The sequence below is a fragment of the Neodiprion lecontei genome, chromosome 3, assembly GCF_021901455.1.
Source record: "Neodiprion lecontei isolate iyNeoLeco1 chromosome 3, iyNeoLeco1.1, whole genome shotgun sequence".
NCBI lineage: Eukaryota > Metazoa > Arthropoda > Insecta > Hymenoptera > Diprionidae > Neodiprion > Neodiprion lecontei.
In genome coordinates, this window is record NC_060262.1 from 28,322,492 (window position 1) to 28,346,606 (window position 24,115).

Here is a 24,115-nt window from a genome sequence, read left to right on the forward strand (position 1 = left end):
AAATCTCTTGAAACAAAGAAATTCCACAAGAGACATAATTCGCGTGAATTCCCAAGGTAATATTCGACGTGAGAAGATCATTCACTGTAAATTAACAAGCGCCACATTAACTTCAGCCATTTTTAACGATCTCGCGTCTTGGTGCAGGCAATCAAAACTTGTTTCTACAAACACGCACTTTCTGTAAAATTGCGTTACATTGCAATGCAAAATCGTACGTCGATAAAAGCAAAGCCGGTGTTCGTTAAAGTAAAATATCCGTAAAACGCGGGCCGTGAATAATTTTGTCACATCCTGTTCGAAATTAACCCAATCCACCGACGTGCTGTGCGGTGCTAATTAACGCGTGACCTCAGTACTAATTAATTAATTATCAGAGGTATAACATATTTGGAAACCCCAAGACGATGGTGCAGTTATGGGCAATTTTCTTCTCTTCCCCGAGAAGTTACGTCCCGGCGAATATGCAACCGGCCCAGTCAACGCCTGTACCTTATCATAGATTTCGACATTCAATTGCGCGGGTAAATGTACCGAGATCAGAACATTAACCGAACTTCCGTAAGAGTATCTGACTAGAATCGTTTATTGTATACGGATGTATAACTAGAACGATGAATATTTCTCTCGTTCCATTACGATATCCCTTCGTCAACACTGATCGAACCGAATACAATCGCTGCTATTCTCATAATCTCGTAATCACATGACCGCGAACGTCACGTGGTAAAATGTGAAGTTATTCGTTCGACAGTCTTTTGTTCGCCGCACGAAAAATCAGATGTGCAGCTTGATTTCTCGAAAAATAATATCGCCGCATAATCCCTTGCATACTTATAATATTCGCATCGTATGTGATGGGTCAGGGCCCGCGGTGGTTTATTGTTGTCACCTTGCTCTGGTGATTGGTGTTGTTTACGCTAAGATCCAGGTACCCGGTTTGCCCGAGGAGCCGTCGACTTGCGGTACATCGGTTTCGGTTTATTATTTCCTTCTGTATCGCGTACTCGATGAAATAACTCTCGTCGTCGTCGTCCCGCTGCGACGGCAAGAGCTCCGCGGTTTCCTCCTCCGTCGTCACGTTCATCTCGCGCAGCTCCATCGCAGCGACTGACCGACTGACTAACCGAACCGAGTAAACCGAGTCACCGTCGCTCGACTCTCCGAACTTTTGGAGCTCGACGCGGCGCAAACCGCCTGCCGCCAGCATCCAGCGCGATTCGCCGGCGAAACTGGCGCCTCAACTCGCAAATCGATACCCCCGATTCGTATGTCAACAATGTATGCTACCGCATTGTTGCATACCTTGATTGCCAATTAAATGGATATATCGACGACCTTCTGGGCTTGTAACAAAGAATAATTAGACGAGAATTCATTTCCAGGGAACTTCGAAGAAGTCGCAAGTTTAATTTCGTTTCTTTGTTTTAACCGACCAGTGTTTTGTTCACTTCGGTATTCGATCTCTCGCTGAGATGTAAACAAACACTGAGCGGACCATTTCCGCGAAACTATGTACTTTAGTATGGGAATATTAAATCCTGTAGTGATTTATGTGGTAGCTAGATGTAAAATCAAAGTGTAAAACATATTACATACTCACGTTGATTCACCTCCAGCGTACACGCAATTAAGATCGATCGTCTATTGCCGCACTTTTCATGAATTACGTATGAAAAAAAGCTAATACTAGCTGGAGTTTCTTTTCTTTCAACCATAACTCTACTAACAATAAGTTAGTTCATATTGACATGGATAATTATATTTTGTAATTCATCAAATTAAAATCATCATTGGAATATTTTTTTAAATAAATACAATCCTACTTTGCATAACACAGAGCTAACAGTTCCACTGATTATCTATATTTTCTGTCGTCCTAAAGATATGCTAAAATCCCAGGAGACAGAATTGGACACGTTTATAATTTTGTCTCTCATTACCCTAAGCATCTCAAGTATACATAAGATTAACAAGCCGGTGGATCGTTCTCTTTAACCATCTCAGATTATAAGTTTCAATTTTTACCATTGCACTGAATATACATTAAAGTTAACCGTAACTTGACATATCTTTGTATGTCTCTAAAATAGTAGCTATATATTTGAATAAGTATAGATAAAAACTGAGAGCATTGATAAAATAGTGTAAAGATTTTTGGTGTACTTTTAGTGTTTATTGGTAACACAGGTAAAAATACATTTTGTACATAATTGAGTCCTAAGACCTCGGACGTTCTTTCTTTTCCTTATAAAGCGCCAGGAGAGATACATTAGCTACTTTGACGACCTTGAAACGAACTCCGGGAATGTCACCAACGGCATGTCCTTTACGCCCGAATCCGGCGACCAAGACTTCATCGTTCTCCTCAATGTTGTTCAAGCAACCGTCACGAGGTACGAAGGCCGTAATCTTCTTTCCGTTCTTGATCAGCTGTACCCTTACGCACTTACGGATAGCAGAATTGGGCTGTTTGGCTTCTACACCACTGCAAAAACAAACGAATTGGATTTTTAGTGACGATAACAACTTAGAACACAATAGGAAACAACAAAATCTCTTTAGTTCCAAGCACTGAAATTTTGATATTCTAGTACTTGGATAATGACTAACGACAGTGCAACACTTGGACTTTGTTACAACAACATATAAAGTATTTGTGATATTCTATCGAGTGGTTTTTAAAATTTTGTTTTTCTTTCCGATAGGATTCCCTACACATTAGCTACATTTTTCCAGATCACTTTTAGGTACATATTTTTGAAACAATGCAGAACTTTCCAAATATCCTACAATACTATTCTATTTGATTTCATATATGTTTTCTTAATGGACAAATATTTCTCACCTATAACTGGCCACTGTGAAATAGTTCGATTGTTTTAAACTTTATCTACCAAAGCTGGCATTTAATCTGTATCCAAATAAAATTAGCCAACGATATTACCAGATGTTATCAGATAGACAAAAATTTGAATACAGGTTACTCGTCCTACGCTGACCCAAAAAATTCAACATTTTGCACCCGTCTAATTGTAACGAATGAAAATTCGATATCAAGATATATTTATTTGCTGCAAGAAACCAGAGAGCCATCGCTGTGAAATTTCTAGTAAATGCATCTCCAAAAATCTTAGACATATGCAAACGACAACTGCAGAGATAGCAATATATCAAGAGTCAACAATGCTTTGGATGTATAGACCAAAGACTATTGGCTACGAATATTTCAAGGGGCTTCAGTATTTTACAATTGTTGCATGGATGTAGACAAACCGAAGAATCCAAATAAACTGAGAGAGGTAACGGTCTATAACCTAACTTTTCAGTCCGTACGCGAAAAGCGTTCAGTAATCGAAAGCGGAAATAAAAATTAGCATAATAACTTACACTTTTTCAAGGACAATTCCCTTGGCATGAGAAGCACCTCCGAAAGGATTAGCCTTCCAACGCGTACCAAGATGAGCCTTTTTGTAGTCTTTGTCGGCCCAGCGTTGGTCACGCCTGTGATTAACGTGTTTGCGCGCAGTGCGAAGACCACGGGGCTTACCTGTTGAAAATTTTCATGATAAGTGTTATTATTTCCAATAGATAAAATCGGCCTTAGAAACAAGACAGTTCTTTCATCTAACAGCAACATGTCAAAACAATATATTCTGAGGACACGCGGCGACCGCATACCGCCATGGCGCACACAACCACGTTTATTCTCAATAAATAGCCAATTTCAGAGCGTAAAACGAGGTCTGTGATACAAAGAACAGAGTATAGCGTACGCACGAACGATATTTGTCGTTTTCAATGCTATTGGACTTTGTTTTGTTATTTAACAGGTAAAAACTACTCTTAATTATCAAAAGCCTAACGTACCCATCTTGTTCGGTCTGTGATAAAACCGGAAGAGGCTGCCGAACAACAAACGGAAGCCAGTACTGCCAATAGAGTATCGTGAAAGAGGTATCATATCGTTGCAATTCGAAGCATCGTTCGAGAGATCGATTTACACAAGCAGCCGCTGCGACTGCTGGTTCAAATTTAGGCGCGCTATTGGCCCCAAAGACTCGTGTAACAGATAGGATGATTTGAACATAGGTACTATTTATTTTCGATGTGAGCAATTCAGTATTTTTACACGAGCTTAAGGCAGCAGATATTTTTATACTGATAGCATGAATTGCACCTCATACTTACATACAAGTATACATAAATGGTCAGAAATAAATTGCAACGTTATTTCAGAAATTTTGTAACGTACGAAACGGAGGAATAAATATGAAACAGTTATACGCAAATTATACATGATTATTAGTTCTCGATGTAACAGATAGATGAATTTCAATCCACTGCCTATGTACAGAGACACAAATAAATACTAAATAACAGTAGCGTTGTATGAACGAAAACTTTACGGAACATTCCTGCATCAAATACCTAGAAGTCTAGATATATATAATATTGCGTAATCTTATAACTCCTATATAATTACAGGTCTTATTATGCTTTCGTTAATATTTTTTTACACAAACTTTCAATAAGATTAAATATTTACTCTTATTACATTTTTGAAGCTCGGTAAAGTTATTATTTGTTCTTGATGATAAAACTTCCTATTATGCATTTTCGAAACAAAGCGAGCCAAGCGCGATTAAAATAATGAAGAAAAAACATCACAAAACCCCTGCGTGTGAAATGAATTTTCTAAGGATTTCTAATACCATCCTTCTGAGCTCAAGCGAATGATTTTAAAACTTTAGAAAACTTATATGATTTCATAAATATTTCATATAGTAATACAATATTCTGTTACAAACTAAGATTTCAAGTTCATCACATTCTTGAAGCCAATGTGTACTGGCCAAACTTATTTTAAGGTGAAGAAGTATACTAACCATTGAGGAAAAATTAGAATGTTTATAGCAATGGCCACGTAGTTGTAGATAAGTTCGAAAGTCATAAATTTAAAATTAACGAATAGTATAGTTGCGAAAAACGTATAAGTCAACATCAGCAGAAGAGTATTATACTTAGCTTGAAAAATCACTAAACCTATTATTAAAGATCCAATACAACACTCGTCTTAAATTCAATAAATTACAATCACCATATACTGAGATGTCAACACCAAAGGTATACATAAGATACTTGACAATATGACATGGTATTACCTCAACCAAAAGCTAAAGTACAATGGTGTGCTTTTATTCCATTAAATTAAAAATTTTACCAATCGAAAAAAGAAGTTTGGATATTCCATACAAAGGTGAGAGACAACAATTTTGTTGATCTGAAGTATACAAAAATTTTCCATTATGTCAAGTGTGAAATAAAGTAATAACTTCTAAATATACATATAATAATGGTTCAGTCAAACAAGTTTTACCATTTTCGAACAATGTGCAAGATCTATTAATTCCATAAAACAAATACCAAATAATTTAATAACTCGAAATGCTGAAAATGACAAACACTTTACAGATTTTCTATAATAATAATAATTTTTTACACCTATGTAGGTACACTTCAGATCAGAAGAAGAGTATAAGAATAATAAATACATTTTTCACCATTTTCACATTATCTTACTACAGCACTATGATAAAAATTAGATGTTACAATATTTTATGTGTGGTTAATCTCACTTGGTTCATTCAGCTTGCGATAAGTCAGTAAAATAATTGCCTCTAATGTCTACGGCTGGACAATTTCTTTCGTAACACTTCGCAGTTACCGAAGAAGCGACCATTTCTTATATTTATAGAAAATTTCTTTTCTCAGAAAGTGTAGAGAAATATTGAACACACGTTAATCTTTGTAATGTCATGAAAACCGTGCCTCTCTCTCTATCGATAGCTGTGACTGTAACATTAGTTGAAAATTTTATTGTTTGTTAAATAAATGAATTATAAGGCATAGCAGGCCAGTTTGGTGTCTATACCTCATTAGATGTCGATTTCATTTCATTAAGTCCATGTCCATATACGTAAGTCTTAAATCGAATAAATACAGTGAAAAATTATATGCTAGTAGCAATAACTTCTGCAGGGAACACCTTCATATAATACGGAGTTATAGCTACCCTGGTAAAAATTTTTGATAGGCATCCTTTTCTGAAAAACGACGAGTTTGAGAATTTCAAAGAAATCTCTTTCAAAAATTCCAATTTACAGGATTTGTATATGAAAATTGAATTCAAAATCAACTCGAGAAATCTTGGGACGAATTTTAAGTTTCTCTGAAATGCTGAAACTCCCTATCTTTGTTTTACAATCCCTGGCTTGCCACAAAGAATATTGAATTCCTTAAAATAACATTTTTCTGCTGATATTTTATTCCAGCACTTTGAGAAGCACTGATTTTTGTTCATATCTTTAAAAAGCCCCAATTCACAAAATTTTGTCATATCGTCAGTGAAATTGTATGGACCATTGCAGATTACGATTTCCACCACAGCAATAAAAATCTTACTCTAATACCTTCCACTTGGTACATTTGCCAAGAGTTGTACTGTAGCAAAAATATGATGCATACTCAAAAATATATACCTATCTTTACATTGCCAATTGTAGTGTTTTATGGTTATTTTTCATTGCACCTTTTAATAACTTTGAACATCGCAATTTATTACTATTTGAGTTTTCATCGATAAATTTTTCAGTATGACATCACAAATTTGAAAGTTGATTAAAACACACATTTTACTACTGGGCTCTTGCATGATCATGAGTTTTCCATTATCAAATAATTTTCTTGTGAAAAAACTAAAATACAATTCACAAATTACGCTTGTAATTACATTTAATAAGTAATTTAATAATGAGATATCGTTATGCAGACCAAAACTTGTAAAGCACAGAGGCACACATATTATGAATTTTTTCGTTTATCTGAATCCATCAGAATTGTTGTAAAATCTGCAAATGGGACGTTATCTTAGTGTTTTGTTTTAATTAGATTCTATCGATGACTTTTTAAATTTCACATATTAAAGAAAAAATTGAAAAAATGAGTATAATTAAACTATGACATGATTGGAGATAATTAGAAATAGCACGTACTTTAAGTGTACCCTTGTCTCAAAAGTAAATTGTTCATAGAACGTAAATCGAGTCATTGTGAAAAGACAGGTAATTTTAAATAATAGTGTGACAAATATCGGTTCCGGTTTCCTACATATACTTGTTGCAAATATTCAAGTTTATGAAGTACGTGTCTTATGCACTAAATTGGAGAACTTGATGGAAAGATTACAGAGTTGAGTCAAATATTACATTAACTGAAAGAATGTTGATTTCAATAAAAAAATTATTGATGACTACGACAGAAATTAACCAGTTCACAAACGATTTCGAATATTTTAATAAAATTATATGTCAATAATATACTGAGACGGATGATATTTACTAACTTCAAATGAAAATTACACCTTTAAAATAGTTGCCGCAGTAAATATATTTCTTAAAAATTTAATTTTAAACTATAATATTCTTCAGCTTTAAATTCGAAGTTTACAGAGCAGCCTATAAATTGTATTTGATATTTATGTGTAGAGATATTCGAGTCAAAGGTTCATTTAAATTACATATGTTATATAAAATGTATAACATAGAGAGGTAATATTCTTACATTCCTCCAAATAAAAGTGTCCTTCATCATACTACAGAGATAAGAATGGAGTACTGGAAATTGAATTTTAACCAGTCAGGTAAAAAGAATTTTTTACTACCGGACAAGCGGAATGAATGGAATCTTTATTCCTTACATTCTATCTCTTGTCATTAGAGATATTCGAATTATCATTCATCTATCCTATCAAAAGAAACTATGTATCAGATCACAATATTACCTACAATCCCCAATCTTTGAGTCACGAAATATGATAGTAGCGATACTCGCAATATCATTTACGGGGACTGTATGGAGTGTAAGTATCAGTTATATTTAGTACATTTTTACGACTATGTCCAGCCAAATATGCCCAAACACTCTATACCGAATGACAAATTTGGTATGAATTATGCTGGAGATCTCCGCGGTTAATGACAAAAGTGGATTAAACTATGTACTCTACACAGAATTAAAAACACTGAAGAGATGAAAAACAATTTATGTGTTGAATACTTCCAGATATCCATAAATTCATTTGACCAGCAATGATAATGTCACGGAATGTAATAATATGTAAGTTGATTCACCGGTTGTGACTATAGCTACTCTCTGTGTTAATTATTGAATTTGCATGTACACATATGTATTGCAACTAAATTTTTGCCAACGTTAAAAAATACCTCCAATTCGTTGCTTTGATAAAACTATAATAAAATTTTGAAAATATTAGTTGCTGTGTAAACCTTTACCTACATTCGAATAATTATCTTTTATTCTATTATGACAAAACTAGGGCATAGGTTTGAACATGGTTCCTATTTAATCGACCAATATTGAAATAGTCTTCTACATAACTTACGTACAGAGTACAAGTGTTGACTCAACTTATCAAAAAATCTTCAATAATAGTCCCACAAGGAATACTAATCAATGGCACTACATTGAAGTTATGAGAAATACTGATTGAATCCAGAACAACTATCATACGAACTGTGCCAGAAAATGTACAACAATTTTTTTATGTAATAAATACTAATAGGTTTTTAGCTGAAAATAAGATACCATAATTCTAATCAGGAAAACACAGCCGAAATGCGTCTAAAACTCATACTCCTCATACCTCATACTGTTCTATACCATCGTGTCAGGCGACATTTTGTGCAAATAATTAAGGTGCAGTACATTTTGTTATTTATTTACTTTTTTATTGTGCAATATAATGTTTGAAGAGAATATATTAACACTATATTATCCCTCTATTAAAAAAATATATATTGCAAAATATTTTGAGAGCTTGTTATCTTGCATGCACCGTACGTACTAAGAGTATTTTCGCACTTATATTTCAAGACAAAAACCATGCTGTATCTTATATTTTTGTATCGACGAACCTTGTTTTCCAACCTTACTTCCAAATTATCTTAAAATTCAGTAATTCTGTTATTTTATCACATCAGAATAGAAACTACAGACTTATGAAGATAAGAAGGAAATTTTAGTGATTTTAAATTCTACTTTTCAATTATTTGTTCAGACAGATCATAATAATAACTCTAAAAAACAAGCATACTTTAGCACTAGTTTAATTTTTGTAAAGATTGTTGAAGTTCAACAAGCCTCTGTTCCAAGAACTACCATTAGGACATATTCGTGATGATTGATTAGGGATACGATAGATATAACTTTTCCTACGTACATTTATCATTTTTCTACGAATAATTCGAAACTGATTGTAAGATTGAATTGAATTAAATGGAGGATTATAACCCAAAGAGAATTGGATACTAAGTGTAAATATTTAAGACAATGCGAAGTTTCGAACACAACTGTCGCAAGATATTTCAACTTAACCGTTTATAATTTTTTTCATAACGAATTATTGAATATCTGAGTTTTGTTAAATTTTTAACAAAGATAACAAGTCGTATACGTGTGGTCAACAATCATTGTAGCTGCATAGTGCGTAAACGTGCAACGAATGGTATTCCATTTACATATTTATTTTAGGGACATCGAACATCGATTATTGTGTTCCTGTATCACTATCAGCTATTACTGTTTAGGCAAACTGAATACTATTACTCCTGGGATCTTACGAATTAATCCATGGTCTTGATAAATTCAATCGCAGAACAGAACTGGGTCCACCAATATTGCTCTTCACCCTCAAATCTGTTTGCATAAAAACTATCCACATACTGAATCGTTGACAGTAACGATGGTGGATTTGTCTAAAATGTATGAAAAATGTGTAAAAAATTTTAAAGTACAAGTATTACATTTCTCTGACTGAAAATTTCTTGAAATCAAAATATTTACCTTGATGACGACGAATACAAGTACAGGAATTAGATCATCTGCTGCTGGAATGCCTCTCTCGGATGCCATAGACAGTAAATTCATAATAGTTGTCGCACATCTAAACACACATTGCAATTTATCCCTCGGAGTTTTATATGCTGAGATAGCAGCCAACTCTGCTTGTGCCCATGGCCATGGACATTCGTAATGATAGATTCGTGGAATACGTAGATCTTTGTGATTTGGTGTTACAACTTTGGCTAATTTTTTTATGTGATCTTGAAGTAATTGGTCTCGATGTATATCACCTTCCCCATTGGGATACAGAGCATTATGGTAAACTCGAGCCATTACAGTTCGTTCCAATACCATTCTGGCTAGTTCTAGTTGACCTTCACTAGCAACTACAATGTAAAAAAAGATAACATATGTACCAATATTATGATTAGTGTCTTCGATTTCTGAAATCTAATGACTAATATTGAAATACCTAACTAATACTACTAGTAATTAATGGATATGATAATGAATTATAAAGGAGTATCGAAAAATCACCAGTGCTTAGCCTATATAATTATTACTCAAAGTGTTTAATTCATTTTTTAAAGAATTAATTTCTCACCTTGCCAGATAGGATCTCTGTCCATTTCCATATGAATAGATCCTAAGAAATTGTCCACCATATCTTGTTTCTCATCAGCCAAAGTGAGTTTTTTGAATTCATCGCAAAAACGTAATAGAGATGTTTCCCTCTTCTCTAAAAATACTCTGACGCATACAGATACCAAATGGCTACTTACTGCATCACGGTCGCACTTCACTCGCTCACCCAATCTGAAAAATGAGAGACAAAAATATTCAACTCTGGCACTGGCATCTCTGATATAAAATCACAATCAACTCTTTTATAGGTATCTAATTGTGGTAATAAAATACTCACCTGTCCAGATGGGCCAGTGTAGACAACAATCCCTGACGACATCTGATCAAATATGCAATATATGGAGACCGTTTTTGATAATCGTCCCTCAGAGACTTGAAGAGTTTTCTACAACCGTCATCATTAAAAAGCCTAACACAGCGCAAAGTTTCATGGAGATGTGCAATTAATGCTCTATCTTGCAAATTGATTGCTTCAGCAAGCTGTAGTTGGAGAAAAGCAACCAATTCATTTTCTTTCTGCATCCAAGCATTTCTCTGTGCAATAAAAAGTTATAAAATACATGATGAGGTCTTATATCTGAGTAAAAGAATAACTTCAAATCCATTATATAATAAATATACAACATACAGCAGATGCAGTACTCCAAGGAATATGTTGCAAATCTGCTGTGCTCAGTACCATGCGTAACTTGCGTTTAGCATCCGCAAATGCAAAAGATAGTTCTACATTGTTGAGATCTATTGCTAATCTTTCGTCTTCTGCTTCTTTCGTTCTTGAATGACTACTCTCTATAGATGCTGTATCACTAGTTGCACTTGGTTTTCGTCTGTACTTTGCTAAAATATCATCAGATGTATCTGGAATGTGAGACAAATTGCATTTAATATTCACACATCTGACAGACTGCAATGAAATTCATTCCAAAGCTCATTTTCATTATTGGACCAATAAATGTCATAAATTACACAGAATAGTACATTGTGCACCAAGAGCGAAAACGGGCGTTTGCACGCTGCGTATAAAGTTGAGTATTCCAAGGCGAAACCGAGGGGTTCTTGACTCGAGCATAACCACGATTTAAAAGTTATACAAACTTGAAATTTCTTAAAAATACACATTTAAAATGACTCTGGTTATCAAATTTTTCAATTTTCATCAAATTTCTTCTTCGAAAGGAACACTATCAAGATAAAGCTTCCTTTTTCTCACACTTTTCACCAAAACCGATGAGAATGCCTTCCCATATGATTCTGAACTTTTATTGAATTTTTAACTTATACTCTGTTCAACAAGAATATGGAAACGCAAATTGTTTTACTGCTGTTACTGAAAATTTGATTTTACATCAAATTAGAAATATTACAGTCAATGACAAATCGTGAAATGTCTTCAATCCTCCGCGTTTCACCGATCGAGAATCTTTCGTTTTCAATCATCCCGAGCAGAGCGAAAACGAAGGTTTCCGCTCTACTGTTGAAGAAAAGTTAATAACCTCATTGCAACTCAACAAAGGATTAGAAAATGCCTGTAGCTCACCATTGTTGATACTGCTGCTCGAATTAGTTTCCTCTGACATTATCCTGCGTATTCTGATTCTACCGATGTCAACCCCATCACCAGCAGGTTCTCGATCATAGCATCTACTGAGGTCATCAGCACCCCTTAACGATTTTCCTCTACGATTTCTTAGGGATAATTTCAATTTCCCGAAAAAGCCCCTCTTATTTTTTTGCTCTTCATCCAGTAATTCTTTGTCCCCCCGTTCAGCAGTCATGTCAAAACTGATACTTTTTGGTATAGCACCTGTAGATAGGCTAGGTTTTGAAGTAGTTGAATTGATACCGTCGATTGTATCAGTCCCACCATTAACCATTGGCGCCGGTAAGGGCGAATCTGATGTTGCGGTAGTGTTCTTTGTTCTTGACTCAGAACCAGAACTGCTGCTTGACGTCAAACTCGCAGTACTCAGTCTGACTACAACGTCTCCACCAGTAGTCATTTCGATATCTAATTCCTAGTGCATAAGGACAAGCATTATTTCCAATATTTGGAACACATATTACTTAAATATAACCAGTTTCACAGTGAAAAGTGTGATATGGGAGAGTCATTCAAAAAACGGAAGAAAATGAATTGTTCGACTCGAAAAGCAATTACAGAAGACAGTCTGTGGAAAAATAATTCAACATTTACATACTTCAGCTTTGACATCTCCATTTGTGAGCTTCTCGTTTGGGAGGGCTGGTGCTGATATATGATTGGCCAATAATAATGCTGGTGCTACGGCAGCTGCACTTATGTGATTACTACTTGAAGCTGAACATTCGCTATTAGTTTTTCCATTATCGATATGCAATTTATCCATTAAATGCACGAGTCTATCATCTCCACCTGACTTGTCATCTCCGTCATTGATATTGTTTGCATTATTATCTATATACTCTAGCGTTCGTCGACGATAATCAGATTTAGCTCCTCCTCGTCCAGTGACATTCCACAAGGAAGGTGTAAGAGAAGCGGTTGGAGATGGAGGTACGGGAAGACTGGGCTGAGCAATTGGCTCTCCACGAATTGGTCTAAACAGAGCACCTGGACTACCAACACCACCTACAATGTCTAAAACAACATTAATCCGGGAATTTCCACACTTTCAGAGAAAAAAATTGAACGAAATACTTAGACTATTTGCGTTTCTTACGTGGATTTAACGGTGGTGGGGTTTCTGCCTCGATCTCAGCATCACCGCGACTCTCCACTTCAATCTCTGATCTTGCTGTGTCGTCGGATCTAAAAGTGAAAAAGTTAAACAGTTTCAGATCGTCCATTAGTATTTTAAAACATAAAATTGTATCTTACATGTATCACAATTGAAAAAAACGTTACCTCGCAACACTTGCTGTATCATCTGTGTCAACTTCAGTCATTCTTTCTGAGTCACTAGCCAGAACATCGGTACTCCAAGCTTCAGATGCAGTTTCACTGACATCAAGCATAGTCTGGCTGGGTTCTACAGGTAGAACGGGTTGCACAGATTCAGGAGGTGGAGGAAATGGAAATCGTTCAACTTGTTCAACTGTTTCGCTGTCAGATGCGAGTACATCAGTGGACCATGTATCGGACACCAAAGAGATCGTTTCATCCCCTAAAAAGTATCCTTTGTATGGGATGGACATGAGATATAAGTGATGAGATGAGAAGTTGTTTGTTAGAAACTGTTGAATGACATGCAAGTATGAAAGTATGTTAGAGGTTGATTTGAAAATACCTTCGATGAGCTTCTTGATCTCAAACTTGCAAAACTTATCGTCAATTTCTGAACGGCTCTGTTTTGTTGGTATAGCTGGTGGAGGTAGATCTAGCTGCCTCACTTCCCCAACAGCTCGTCCGTCATCACCTTCTGTGATTTGTGACGAAGGTGTATCACGACCTGATTAAAGCATAATAATTTGACAAACAGGTTCCTATAAAAGTTTACATAATGTACAGATACTTATCATGAAGTCGCATGCTAGATTGAGTAGAATATTCTCATAGAATTTCACAGTTTTCTAGAGTTGATTAATATTACCAGAAATGTTTGGTGTACCACGTCCAGAGACATTAGCCGAAACCATGTCAGAAAGGTTGTCATTTTGATCTTCAGTTTCCAGTTCAAGTGATGAAGCAACACTATGGTTAGACGCAGCCTCAGATACCGCTTCCAGATTATCAGATGTATTGCCAATTGATCCTTCAAACAACACTAACCATATCAATGTAGGGGTGTAATTGATCATGACAATGAATGATGATATTGGTACTTGAAAATTTTTTCACACCATAGATTAAATGATAGTGAGTGATAGCACTAAACTAAAATTCAGTAATTGATGTCCATTATTTCATACCTTCGTCATGAGATATCGAAAATCTAGTTCGTTTCTCCTGTGTTTCAATCCGTTCCACGTTACCATTATCATTGCGATTATGTCCATTCTGTAAATCTCCCGAGAGGTTTAATCTCACAGTCCCACCTTCAATGTTATCTTGCATTTCCATACAAAGAACCTGATAAATGAAAATAAAAAATGTATCAGTCAGTCAAATAAATATGATAAGTACAGATATTTGATCATGTCAAACCAATTTCCAAATAATCTTTGACTATGCAATGACACTTTTATTATGCACCTTTTGCTCACTGAGTAAACCAACAGTTTCTCCTAAATTCGAGACAAAAGGTATGACCAGAACATTTTGTGGAGTCTTGTCTAGCAGCTCATCTTCCGTGCCAGAGGCACTATTAGCATCTTCACCGCCATCTGTTGTTGTATTTAGTGCGGATGATGTAGTTGCACGCGTTGCACGTCCTTTCCCAACTAATAAGAAATCAACACAGTATTCAGATTTTAAAATGTGCCCTTACGTCCAAATATCAATTTTTTTAAGATATTAATTTTTCGTGTTATGTATAAGTTCATATGATACACTGAATATACCTTTTCCAAGAAGTCCGCCCCGTTTGCTGGGTGTTTCAGGTGAAATATGGTTTGCATTTTTTTGAGCACTTGGCGCGCCACACGGTAGCTGCGATATTAATTCGTTCAACTGTTTTTTATCAATACTACTTGCAAGAATAACATCATTGTCCCCATGGTCTCCGGCTACGGTTTGTAAGAATGTAATTAAAGCGTTGAGTTCACTTTCTGTGAATAAAGCAGCAGATCTGGCAAGTCCTTGCAGTTTCGAGCCATCAACCATGGCTGGTTCATCTTCTAGCTCATCCGTCGCACCTTCCAGCATACCATCGAGCAACGATGATACAGAATCTTTTTCAAATTTCCGATATAAATCTATCACCTTACTGTCGACATTTTGATATTTGACGAGGGACATCATTTGTAATATCTGACCAACCTGCATCAGGTTGAATCGAGCAACGTAACTTATTGGTGCATCAGTGATTCCGTATGGTTCCGGATTTACAATTGCTGGACAAATAAAGTAAGTGAATACAAGGTCAGTGCACATTGCGTGTACTTCCTTAGGGTCAACGTTTCCACTTTTAGCTAGAAGCCCTGCCATTTGTCTTACCAGCCAGCAAACGCTGGTAGGAAAGCAATGCATGTTTTCTCTAATGCTTATTATAAATCTGTTGGTAATGCGTTCGAGAGAATTGATTGTCCAAAGTCTGTAGCGTTGCAATTTAGATTGATACTCAAGAGTTCCCTCTTTCCCAAATTTTTTCAGACGCTCAGCGGGTGGAAATCGGATTGGGGCTTTTTCTGGATCAATGTCCAAGAACATTTCGTCTTCCATTAATAACTGCATAATTGGACTGTGCAAAGCTGCCGTGAGGAATAATTTTGCTGAAAATAAGCTTTCGTGGAAAACTGAGTAGAATCGTGAAAATGCACAGGTGCCATGTCTGAGTAATCTTCTAGGATTGTCAGATGGAATTATCTGAAGGAACATCAACTGCCTCAGCAACTGCAGAACCAGTATTTTGTCTTCTGGCAATAAACAGCTACCAAATAACCCCGCAGATAGCGACTGAATGACGCTCTGCATAGACTCTTGGATTAATCTGTCCCCTTCTACTAGACATGATGCTAAAAGTTTTGGAGATTTTCTTAAGGCCTGTAAAAATTCGCCGTAAGCCGAACATGCTTGATGACGCAAATGCTTATAAGCATCAACGAACTGTGAGTTTTCAAGAGTATTAGCCCGCTGACAGCACGACGCAGGTGTACAGTTTGGCCTCGATACTATCAAACGATTTAAATTAACTCTCTGTTGAGCAGTGACCCAGGCCTGTTGAGCCAAGTCTGAGGAAACATATAAGACCTGGAAGTAGATAATTTCTCATAAATAAATATGAATTCGAACTTAAAAGGTTTTTAATAAAAGTAATAATTGAGACAAATGATTGTTCTAAAATTTAATTCTAGTGCAAACGTAAATATATTTACTTTCTGATTCAAGTTCTGCAAAGTTTGTTGCTCCGCACTGACGAATAAACGTTCTTGTCTAAGGTGCCCAGCTAATTCGATCATGTCCCACTGCAAAGTTCCAAGGGAGTCGACACTATTTACTGAAGACATAGTGGTGAAATCTGTAACTAAGCAAAAAGTACTTGCCATAGAAATGCATATATGATAATTAGTCATTTATTTAATTCCATGCTTGTGATCTCTCAAACAAATGTAAGGCAAACAGTTTACTCCTGTATGTTCATAGATGTGCTTTCATTAGCAATGTAGTGAAAGAAACCCAGCCAAACATGTAGCTTATGTAACTATCCAGATATTTTTCTGCATAAACCACATGACCATAGTTGATGGAATAATGGAATAGTAGGAAATTTTTTTTTATGCCAGAACACATTTTTAAACTGTAAAACAATTGTTTATTTTGAGACCAGAATGTGTAATCTTAATGTGACAAAGAAAATGAAGTAATTCTATGTGTTTCAATAATTCCAACAGACTGCCAGAATAGTTAAATAACTGAGATTGATACATTTGTATTCTTGACGCTGATACTATTATCAAGAGCCGCGTGTCTAAAAAATAACTATAACAAAAGACAACCTATATGATGTGATAAAACATGCAATGTATGTACAAGCTTTGCAATAATAAACGAAATGTGATTGCAAATAATCTATAGCGCTTGTAACAGTTGCAGGATTGAAAGAATGCAATCGTTAAATGTCTGAAGGTCAAACAACATTGTACTGAAAAATACAGAATGGGAAAAAATCTTCCGATGCTCAAGTTGTCCTGTTCACTCAAATCTGAAGGATTCAAATATCTGATATATTTTTAAAATCGGGCATAAAACAACCTTAGATGATGACAGAGGAAATGTCAAATGTGACAGTTCAGTACTCTGACACGTATTTATTGTTTTTTTTTTGTTTTGGTGTTTTGTTAGTGAAAAAATTCTGATCGAATTCAGCACCATTTGTTGGAAAATGAGTGTTTTATGAAATTGTGAATTACGGGTGAATATTGAAAATAATTCCTCCAGCTTGAGTGGAAGGGAAGAAAATAAATTCGAGTGACAAATTCACCTACGCCACTAAATATCTAGATCGCACAGCACTAAATCAAAAATATTTCTAAGCAAGCTATGTAGCACACCTGTCTGCCACTGTCGTCAGTAAGTAACGCGTTATTATTGCCGTCCTCCTTTCAAAGCAACACCCCCAACTGATTCACAACCATTTTCTATTTTAGGTTAAAATTTTTTTTCTGAAAATGGCCGTTTTGCAAAACTACAATATATGCCGTGATCACGGTCTTATCATGATCTATATGTATACACGGTACTTTAAATCGAACCTATAGTTTAATATGGTAGTCGCGGGAAATTCGAATGAATGAGTAACTGCCAAGTATTTGCACTGTAGATGCAATAATATATGAATATTGTTTTTCATTTCAAGCACATTTCACCCTCACAACAATAAAAACAAAGATATATGTACTATTGGTATACGTGCGTAGTCAGCCCAAACTTAGTCATGTCATATTACGGTGAGCATGTATGTTATCCAGCAGACGAAAAAATTATGGCATCATTTTGTCATCATGTGAATTATGCTGTCAGCCGATTTCCAAGGTTTCTTAATTTTGAACGTTTATTAATTGTTAAATATACTACCGAAAGTTGCGTAGACTCGAATATCACACATGTAAACGAGAAAAAATATTAACAGCTGATAGAAATAAAAATTAGTCGTGTTCGAACATACATTTTCTATAAACCTTGAGAGGTTACGACACGGTTACGAGATTCGATAATTATGTTTAGAAACAAATTATACCATGAGTTAATTTTTTCGGGTGATTCAAATGTAAATATGCATTTTTTAGAAATATAATTCCATTTCACAATATACCAGTGAAGCTCGTTTTGAAAGACATCAATGAAACAATTCCTTTCAAATTAAGCAGAATTACTGAGATTTGAATCATCATATCAATGAAGTACTTGACATAATCTTACTATGACACTTGCTTCACCTTTTTTATCTTCTTACAACAGTGCTTGTTAATTTTTCCTTTTTTTTTTTTTGCCTCAACCTGACAATGTAATTTACCCGTAGGCTAAATAGTACTGACCATGGAACAGTCCATACATGTGGAGACAGGAGCTCAGCTCCTGGCTCGGCTCATGAAAAGACCCATTCTTCATGGACTGGAAAAAGATCTATTCTCTGATGGTCCAAGGCCAAACGAGGTGATTGAAGTATCTGGCAACTTGTCGAGCGGGAAGACACTTTTGATAACTCAATTAATTGCAAAGTGTCTCCTGCCGCGCAGGTACAAAGGCATTGAACTGAACGGACGAGAGGCAGGAGTTGTACTTGTGAATACAGATCATCATTTTCACATACCTACTCTGGTTGATCTAATGGCCTGCTTTATACGTAACAACAATGATGCAAGGAAATTAGGTACAACAGATGTCTTTGATGATAAAGGCATTAAGAGTATCATTGAAGATTCTCTTAGGTACTTCACCGTTATAAATTGTTATGAAAGTAGTCAATTCTTCTTGAGCTTACAATCACTCCAAGGTATACTGTCAAACGATGATAAAATAGCAATGATTGCTATTGATAGTATATCGTCTTACTATTGGCAAGACAGGAAGCACGGAGAATGTTGGTCAATGGACGGATATGTGAAGAGCTGCTTGAACATCATGCAAAAGCACACTTTTGGTCACAAAATCATTCTTCTTTATACCAGACCCAGTGACGTCAAATCAAAAAGTAAAGAGGCTGTAGTTCGTACCTCTTTACTAAATGAAGAAAAAATTCATTATAAAATACAACTTCATAAACAGCATGATGTCAATCAGTTTTCAGCTGTGGTTGAATCCGTAAGTGATAACAAAAATCTCAGTTACATTGTAAGTAACAACGGTATAGAATGGAGGACATGTTACAGTAAACGGTAGAAACGATTTAAAGTATTCCTACTCCAAAAATAACTTTTCAACAAACTTATAAATCAGAAAAAAAAACCATATCTATATATATACAATTAAAATAAAATAAAGAAAGCATTGTACAGTGTCAATCGTTATTTACTTCCCGAATGTTTCAAAAGTATATGATTTGTCACATCACATGGACTCAACAGTCTGGACCCAGCTATTATGACCTGAGAACTAGGTTTTTTGGATACAATCATATCCTGAACGATTTTTATTTCTTCTGCAACGACGCCTCCCAATACATATATTATTACATAATCGTTATCAAGAGGATGTTGTTTTGTTCGACCCTTTAAAAGTAAACTGAAATAGAAATTGAAAAAATTACCCATTATAATCCATCTGTCGTATAGAGTATACCTATGTATACATATTCAAAAATTTGCTATACTCACTTAAATCCAGCGGTAATACGAGAGAACGTTTTACATTGAAGGTCTGGAATTTCAGGCCTATCAGGATCAAGTAAATCCATTACCAGTTGTTGCAATATTCCAATGCATTGAGCCATCTCTTGTGGACTGGGCTTGAGCATTAATGACCTGCAAACATGGTTACATATTCAAGAACAAAACTTTTTCTTTAATTCACCTACTGTTCATTTTTGTTTTGCATTGTAACAAGCCCTTTCACTAATGAAAGAAAAATTAAAATTAAAGTTGGGTTCAGAATATGTTCACCAAAAAAATTACACAATGTTAATACAAATACTCACTTGTACTTCTGCAAAGATTTTCGCATCTCTGCTATTCTGTGAAGCTTTACCATAATATCATTAGCAATTTGTGTAGAAGTTCCTTCCGTTAGTATTCGCTTGCCTAGTTAATAGGATTTCAAATACATTTGATCTATTATTAACATTCGGCACTTAAGCCAATGCTCGGATTACGACACAATGATTCTCAAACAATAACAACTTGTCAAATGCTCACCAAACAATTCTGATGACAGATTCATCATTGGACTATCTGAAGCTGGAGTGAGTTTATCATCGTGTTTACCATCTTCATATATTGCTTCAGCCAAGGCTTCTTCCAACTGTTTCTCTTGCTGTTCAAGAAAATGTATTTCTGTTCCAGCAAGAGCATATATGTACACTAATAATCCCAACAGATTTTCAATCGATAAACCTCTAGTGGCACGAGTCTTTATGATGTTACTTAACTGTTTGAACACAAAAACATTTTACTATTAAAATGACATTAAAAGTACAGTCAAAACAGTCACGCTCATAGGTATTCTTCTATAGTGGATACAATCAATGTTGTGGTACAATGAGATAATGAAATCATGCAATCCTTACTTGAGTTAGTATACTTGACGAGTCTCTGCTGACTGCTAGGTTCTGTAGTATTAGTTTTTCAAGACTTATTATCAACTCGATTTGAGATGTCTTATTTGATTTCAATGCTTGAATCACTGCTAATATTTGCTAAAACAAATAAGCGAAACTTCTTTTACATGCAAAATATTTGAATTGTATTTAATTAATTTCATAACTTGGTATTACCTGAAGCTTTTTACTTGAGTCTAATATGAGGCTCAAATCATCAACATTTCTCAACTTGTGTACAAGTTTTTCTAAGCTATGAGCTGTTATTCTAGTGGCAATTCTTGTTTTTGGACTTTCCTTAGCAAGCAATATATCTGACAGTAATTTGTGCAGAGTTATTAAAACATCTTTCTGTTTATTTTTCATTAATTGATTAATCATATTAGAATCATTGCTGGCTAAGCACCCTGGTGCAGAGTACCTTGGATTATTTTCACTGAGGATAAAGAGAAGAAGTATTTATTTCATAACTGACAATGAGTGTGATGGTGTTATAAAACCTTTAAGTGACTGTTTGAATCACTAGTTTAGAATGGTTTCAGGCCTCAGTTGGCACTTTACATAAGATTAAAAGGCAGCTCAACAAATAATGAATTTATGCAAGTTTAATCTAATGAATTTGTGATACTCAGCTTTTGATACTCACACACCATCTTCATCTGGGCCCAATGCTGTCATATTCACTGCAATGTCATTCTGATGACCAGGCAAACGTGGCAAAGTACTTAATATTTTGCCTAACAAGGACTCGGTATTGTGACTTGAAGCTACACAGAGATCCAAAGTCCTATCAACCAGAATAAAAGATACTCCAGTAGTTTTGCCTGTGAGGCGCTGGGAAAATAAATTGCATTAAAATTTCTTAATGATTTAGTATTATAGCATTCAAACTGAAAAACAAAACAGTTGAACGTTGATTATTCGAACTAATGGAGACAGGTACCCATTCGGATAACTAAACTGGAATATTGCATTGCGAAAAAAAAGTACTGATTTGCTCAAAGTAATATAATGTATTTATTTAAAACCGACCAACATGTCAGTAGTACATTTCCTCTATTGATTGGGACAAATTTGATACTTATTTTTATCTAATTTACAACGTAAGCTCGTTTATAGTAAAATGTAAAATTCAATACCAAATTTTGTTTTTGCACAGTTTTGCCAATTGGTAAAGACTACCAGCAGAAATCAAATGTATGTAAGGCTTAGTCGTACAGATAACCGAACATTTGGATAAACCAAATCATTGTTCGGATATTGGACAATTCTGATAACTGACATTCGAATAATCAACGGTTGACTGTATAATTATTTCACAATAGATATTATTGAAGTCTACATTTGAAATTCACCTTTCGTCTGTCAACAGCAGCCGGTAACTTCTCCAGCTTCTCTGCAACATTCTCACTCAATTGACCACAGTAATAGATATCTTCTCGGAGATTGAAATTGGTAAACATGCTGTGCAAGGAGCTAACAAAGTGATCGATGTTTTCATTGAATTCATCACAATGATCTTCAGTACTAAATGGTGGCATTATTTTCCAAAATGGAGGAGTCACAAATAAATTTTCATTAATAGATGCTATGAAAATTGGGCGGAACATTATGTTGACAACAGGCTCCTGTGAATAAATTCAAAGTTTAGGATTTAGAGAGAAATTCAAAGAGTAAGAAATCCATCAAATATTTTCTGGTACAAAGATTGATAGTTTCATCAGGAAATTCATTTAGTTCTGCATTCTGTGTACATAATTGGATAAATGGATAAGTTTACCTGATCGAATTCCTCTTCTAATCTTGAGCTCATCCATCTGATTATATCATGTTTGAGACAATCGTAACTGTCAATATCAGCCGACTTAGAATCAGAACTATATTTCAAGACACTGCTGTGTGCAGCACATATGACAGTGCATTCTTCGAATCTGTTCAGATCGATAATTGTTTCTAATGTATGTCGATAGAAATCAGAATTTGCAGAGGTGTATACAAAAACTGCTTTTCTTGCCTTCTCGACTTCAGCGCCCTGAATATATGTAAAAAACAGAATGGCTTGTATAAAATAATAAGAAAATGCGAAATATTTAATTAACAACTTAAATAAAAACACAAGCTACCAAATCTGTGTGAAAAATGATTTTTTCATCACTATTTTAAAAAAATATCAGAATTAAACTAGCAAAAATCTTACTCGGAAGTTGTCCATCAATAACTCACGAACAGCAATTACTCCAGCATATTGCAATTGCTTAATTGTATTGTCACCTGTGTACCAATGTAAGCATTCCACCGCTGCTTTATCGATATAAAAAACAGCATTGTTGACATGTTGGAAAACATCCTTCCAACAATTGTCCGTAAAATATTTAACTTTGTTATCCATTTGAAGAGACGAAAAATTTCGCGAGCCTAGGTATTACTATGGACAGTTTTAACAGTTGTATCTTCTTCTATATAATTCACAGCACCTTCCTTTCGCTGTTTGTCTCCTGAAAATAAACATACAAAATAACTAATGACACGTATCGCTGACGATATTTCTTTTCTTACCTACCATTCATGTCAGCATGACAAAACGTTAGCAGACGACAGCGTGATCTAGCCTGACACCTCGGGTTGTTTTGGCAATTGGGAATCCCTAGGAGGGTTGTTGAATAATTAGGTTCCGAACCAGAGGGTCTCAACTGATTCCAGTTCCGAACAATCTTTGAATATCACTTTCTGGTTCTTAAACGTGACCGAATCCCCTAGGCGGACACGGAGTCACAGGGAAGTATCCGGTGCCCTGCGTGCCTCGGCATTCGATAAATTTGCGTGACGAGTCTTTCGGTTTCGATGAAATTTAATGCTCTACATTCTAGGTGAATCTCTAGCACAGCAGTTTGTTTGAAGCATCAGACATCTACTACAGAAATAAAATTTTACCCTAATTGATGGAACAACCCATTCTATGTTCAACGATTTAACTTTGAATTGAGGCGATGCCCATGCCGTTAACTTTAAAATAACTCCCTACTCTTTAGGGTACATCATTATTGTGCATACATACATGCATACCGACGTTTTCGCAGTTCGCACGACTACTGCGAGAATTTTATCAGATTTGTCATTACACGTTATTAAGTGACGGGAACGTACACATAGGTATGCGTGTCGTAGGTTTTTACTTGTGTAAGCATACACGAAGCACCGACATGACGCACACACATACA

At 35.3% G+C, this 24,115-nt stretch overlaps 5 protein-coding genes across 11 annotated transcripts in view; 1 reads left to right on the forward strand and 4 right to left on the reverse strand.

The window, feature by feature from the left end:
• The window catches only part of LOC107222169 (repressed by EFG1 protein 1), a 49,979-nt gene extending 48,847 nt beyond the window's left edge, over nucleotides 1-1,132 (reverse strand). Inside the window, exon 1 of the mRNA XM_046734123.1 lies at nucleotides 893-1,132. Coding sequence (XP_046590079.1) covers nucleotides 893-1,102 — 210 coding nt within the window. The 5' untranslated portion in view covers nucleotides 1,103-1,132. The remainder of the gene's footprint in view (nucleotides 1-892) is intronic.
• Nucleotides 1,133-2,154: 1,022 nt separating this feature from the next.
• Nucleotides 2,155-3,904, reverse strand: LOC107222174 (40S ribosomal protein S23). Its single transcript, XM_015661424.2, has 3 exons — nucleotides 3,871-3,904; nucleotides 3,391-3,550; nucleotides 2,155-2,488 (listed from the first exon to the last, which is right to left on the reverse strand). Exons 1-3 carry the CDS (start codon nucleotides 3,872-3,874, stop codon nucleotides 2,221-2,223), a joined length of 432 nt encoding a protein of 143 aa, XP_015516910.1. The 5' UTR covers nucleotides 3,875-3,904; the 3' UTR covers nucleotides 2,155-2,220.
• Nucleotides 3,905-4,281: 377 nt separating this feature from the next.
• LOC107222176 (GTPase-activating protein and VPS9 domain-containing protein 1) lies at nucleotides 4,282-18,800 on the reverse strand. Of its 5 annotated transcripts, none has more exons than XM_046733889.1 (16): nucleotides 18,682-18,800; nucleotides 16,522-16,664; nucleotides 15,049-16,396; nucleotides 14,741-14,928; nucleotides 14,458-14,617; nucleotides 14,139-14,312; nucleotides 13,836-13,997; nucleotides 13,454-13,724; nucleotides 13,269-13,357; nucleotides 12,768-13,186; nucleotides 12,107-12,584; nucleotides 11,198-11,427; nucleotides 10,847-11,103; nucleotides 10,529-10,740; nucleotides 9,925-10,310; nucleotides 4,282-9,836 (listed from the first exon to the last, which is right to left on the reverse strand). In XM_046733889.1, the coding sequence occupies exons 1-16, from the start codon at nucleotides 18,752-18,754 to the stop codon at nucleotides 9,705-9,707; spliced, it is 4,722 nt and encodes a 1,573-aa protein (XP_046589845.1). In that variant the 5' UTR covers nucleotides 18,755-18,800; the 3' UTR covers nucleotides 4,282-9,704. The 5 variants fall into 5 exon arrangements, with proteins under 5 accessions (XP_046589845.1, XP_046589844.1, XP_046589847.1 ...); XM_046733888.1 differs by having other exon boundaries at nucleotides 16,522-16,670; nucleotides 18,682-18,754; XM_046733891.1 differs by lacking the exon at nucleotides 18,682-18,800 and adding an exon at nucleotides 17,698-17,828.
• Nucleotides 18,666-19,647, forward strand: LOC107222178 (DNA repair protein XRCC2). The gene is made up of 2 exons (XM_046733906.1): nucleotides 18,666-18,799; nucleotides 18,883-19,647. The coding sequence occupies exons 1-2, from the start codon at nucleotides 18,753-18,755 to the stop codon at nucleotides 19,523-19,525; spliced, it is 690 nt and encodes a 229-aa protein (XP_046589862.1). The 5' UTR covers nucleotides 18,666-18,752; the 3' UTR covers nucleotides 19,526-19,647.
• LOC107222180 (sec1 family domain-containing protein 2) lies at nucleotides 19,467-24,051 on the reverse strand. 3 transcript variants are annotated; one of them, XM_046733899.1, is made up of 12 exons: nucleotides 23,953-24,051; nucleotides 23,458-23,805; nucleotides 23,095-23,392; nucleotides 22,678-22,929; nucleotides 22,253-22,525; nucleotides 21,544-21,731; nucleotides 21,075-21,333; nucleotides 20,868-20,996; nucleotides 20,497-20,728; nucleotides 20,280-20,382; nucleotides 19,960-20,106; nucleotides 19,467-19,867 (listed from the first exon to the last, which is right to left on the reverse strand). In XM_046733899.1, exons 3-12 carry the CDS (start codon nucleotides 23,284-23,286, stop codon nucleotides 19,651-19,653), a joined length of 1,992 nt encoding a protein of 663 aa, XP_046589855.1. In that variant the 5' UTR covers nucleotides 23,287-23,392; nucleotides 23,458-23,805; nucleotides 23,953-24,051; the 3' UTR covers nucleotides 19,467-19,650. The 3 variants fall into 3 exon arrangements, with proteins under 3 accessions (XP_046589855.1, XP_015516921.1, XP_046589856.1); XM_015661435.2 differs by having other exon boundaries at nucleotides 23,949-24,010; XM_046733900.1 differs by lacking the exon at nucleotides 23,953-24,051 and having other exon boundaries at nucleotides 23,454-23,912.
• Between the last annotated feature and the right edge of the window lie 64 nt (nucleotides 24,052-24,115).

Bases quoted from the DNA above. Each gene is read 5' to 3' on its own strand.
- LOC107222174 (XM_015661424.2), bottom strand. The intron at 2,489-3,390 runs GTAAGTTATTAT...TTGTTTTTGCAG, and splicing joins GGAATTGTCCTTGAAAAAGT to TGGTGTAGAAGCCAAACAGC.
- LOC107222178 (XM_046733906.1), top strand. From the start codon at position 18,753: ATGGACTGGAAAAAGATCTATTCTCTGATGGTCCAAGGCCAAACGAG. The intron at 18,800-18,882 runs GTGATTGAAGTA...CCTGCCGCGCAG, and splicing joins ATGGTCCAAGGCCAAACGAG to GTACAAAGGCATTGAACTGA.
- LOC107222176 (XM_046733888.1), bottom strand. From the start codon at position 18,754: ATGAAGAATGGGTCTTTTCATGAGCCGAGCCAGGAGCTGAGCTCCTGT. The intron at 14,929-15,048 runs GTATATTCAGTG...ATTTCTTATTAG, and splicing joins GGGCGGACTTCTTGGAAAAG to TTGGGAAAGGACGTGCAACG. The intron at 14,618-14,740 runs GTGCATAATAAA...TTCATTTATCAG, and splicing joins GTTTACTCAGTGAGCAAAAG to GTTCTTTGTATGGAAATGCA.
- LOC107222180 (XM_046733899.1), bottom strand. From the start codon at position 23,286: ATGGATAACAAAGTTAAATATTTTACGGACAATTGTTGGAAGGATGTT. The intron at 21,732-22,252 runs GTGAATTTCAAA...TTATTTTCCCAG, and splicing joins CTGCTGTTGACAGACGAAAG to CGCCTCACAGGCAAAACTAC. The intron at 21,334-21,543 runs GTGAGTATCAAA...CTTTATCCTCAG, and splicing joins GGCCCAGATGAAGATGGTGT to TGAAAATAATCCAAGGTACT.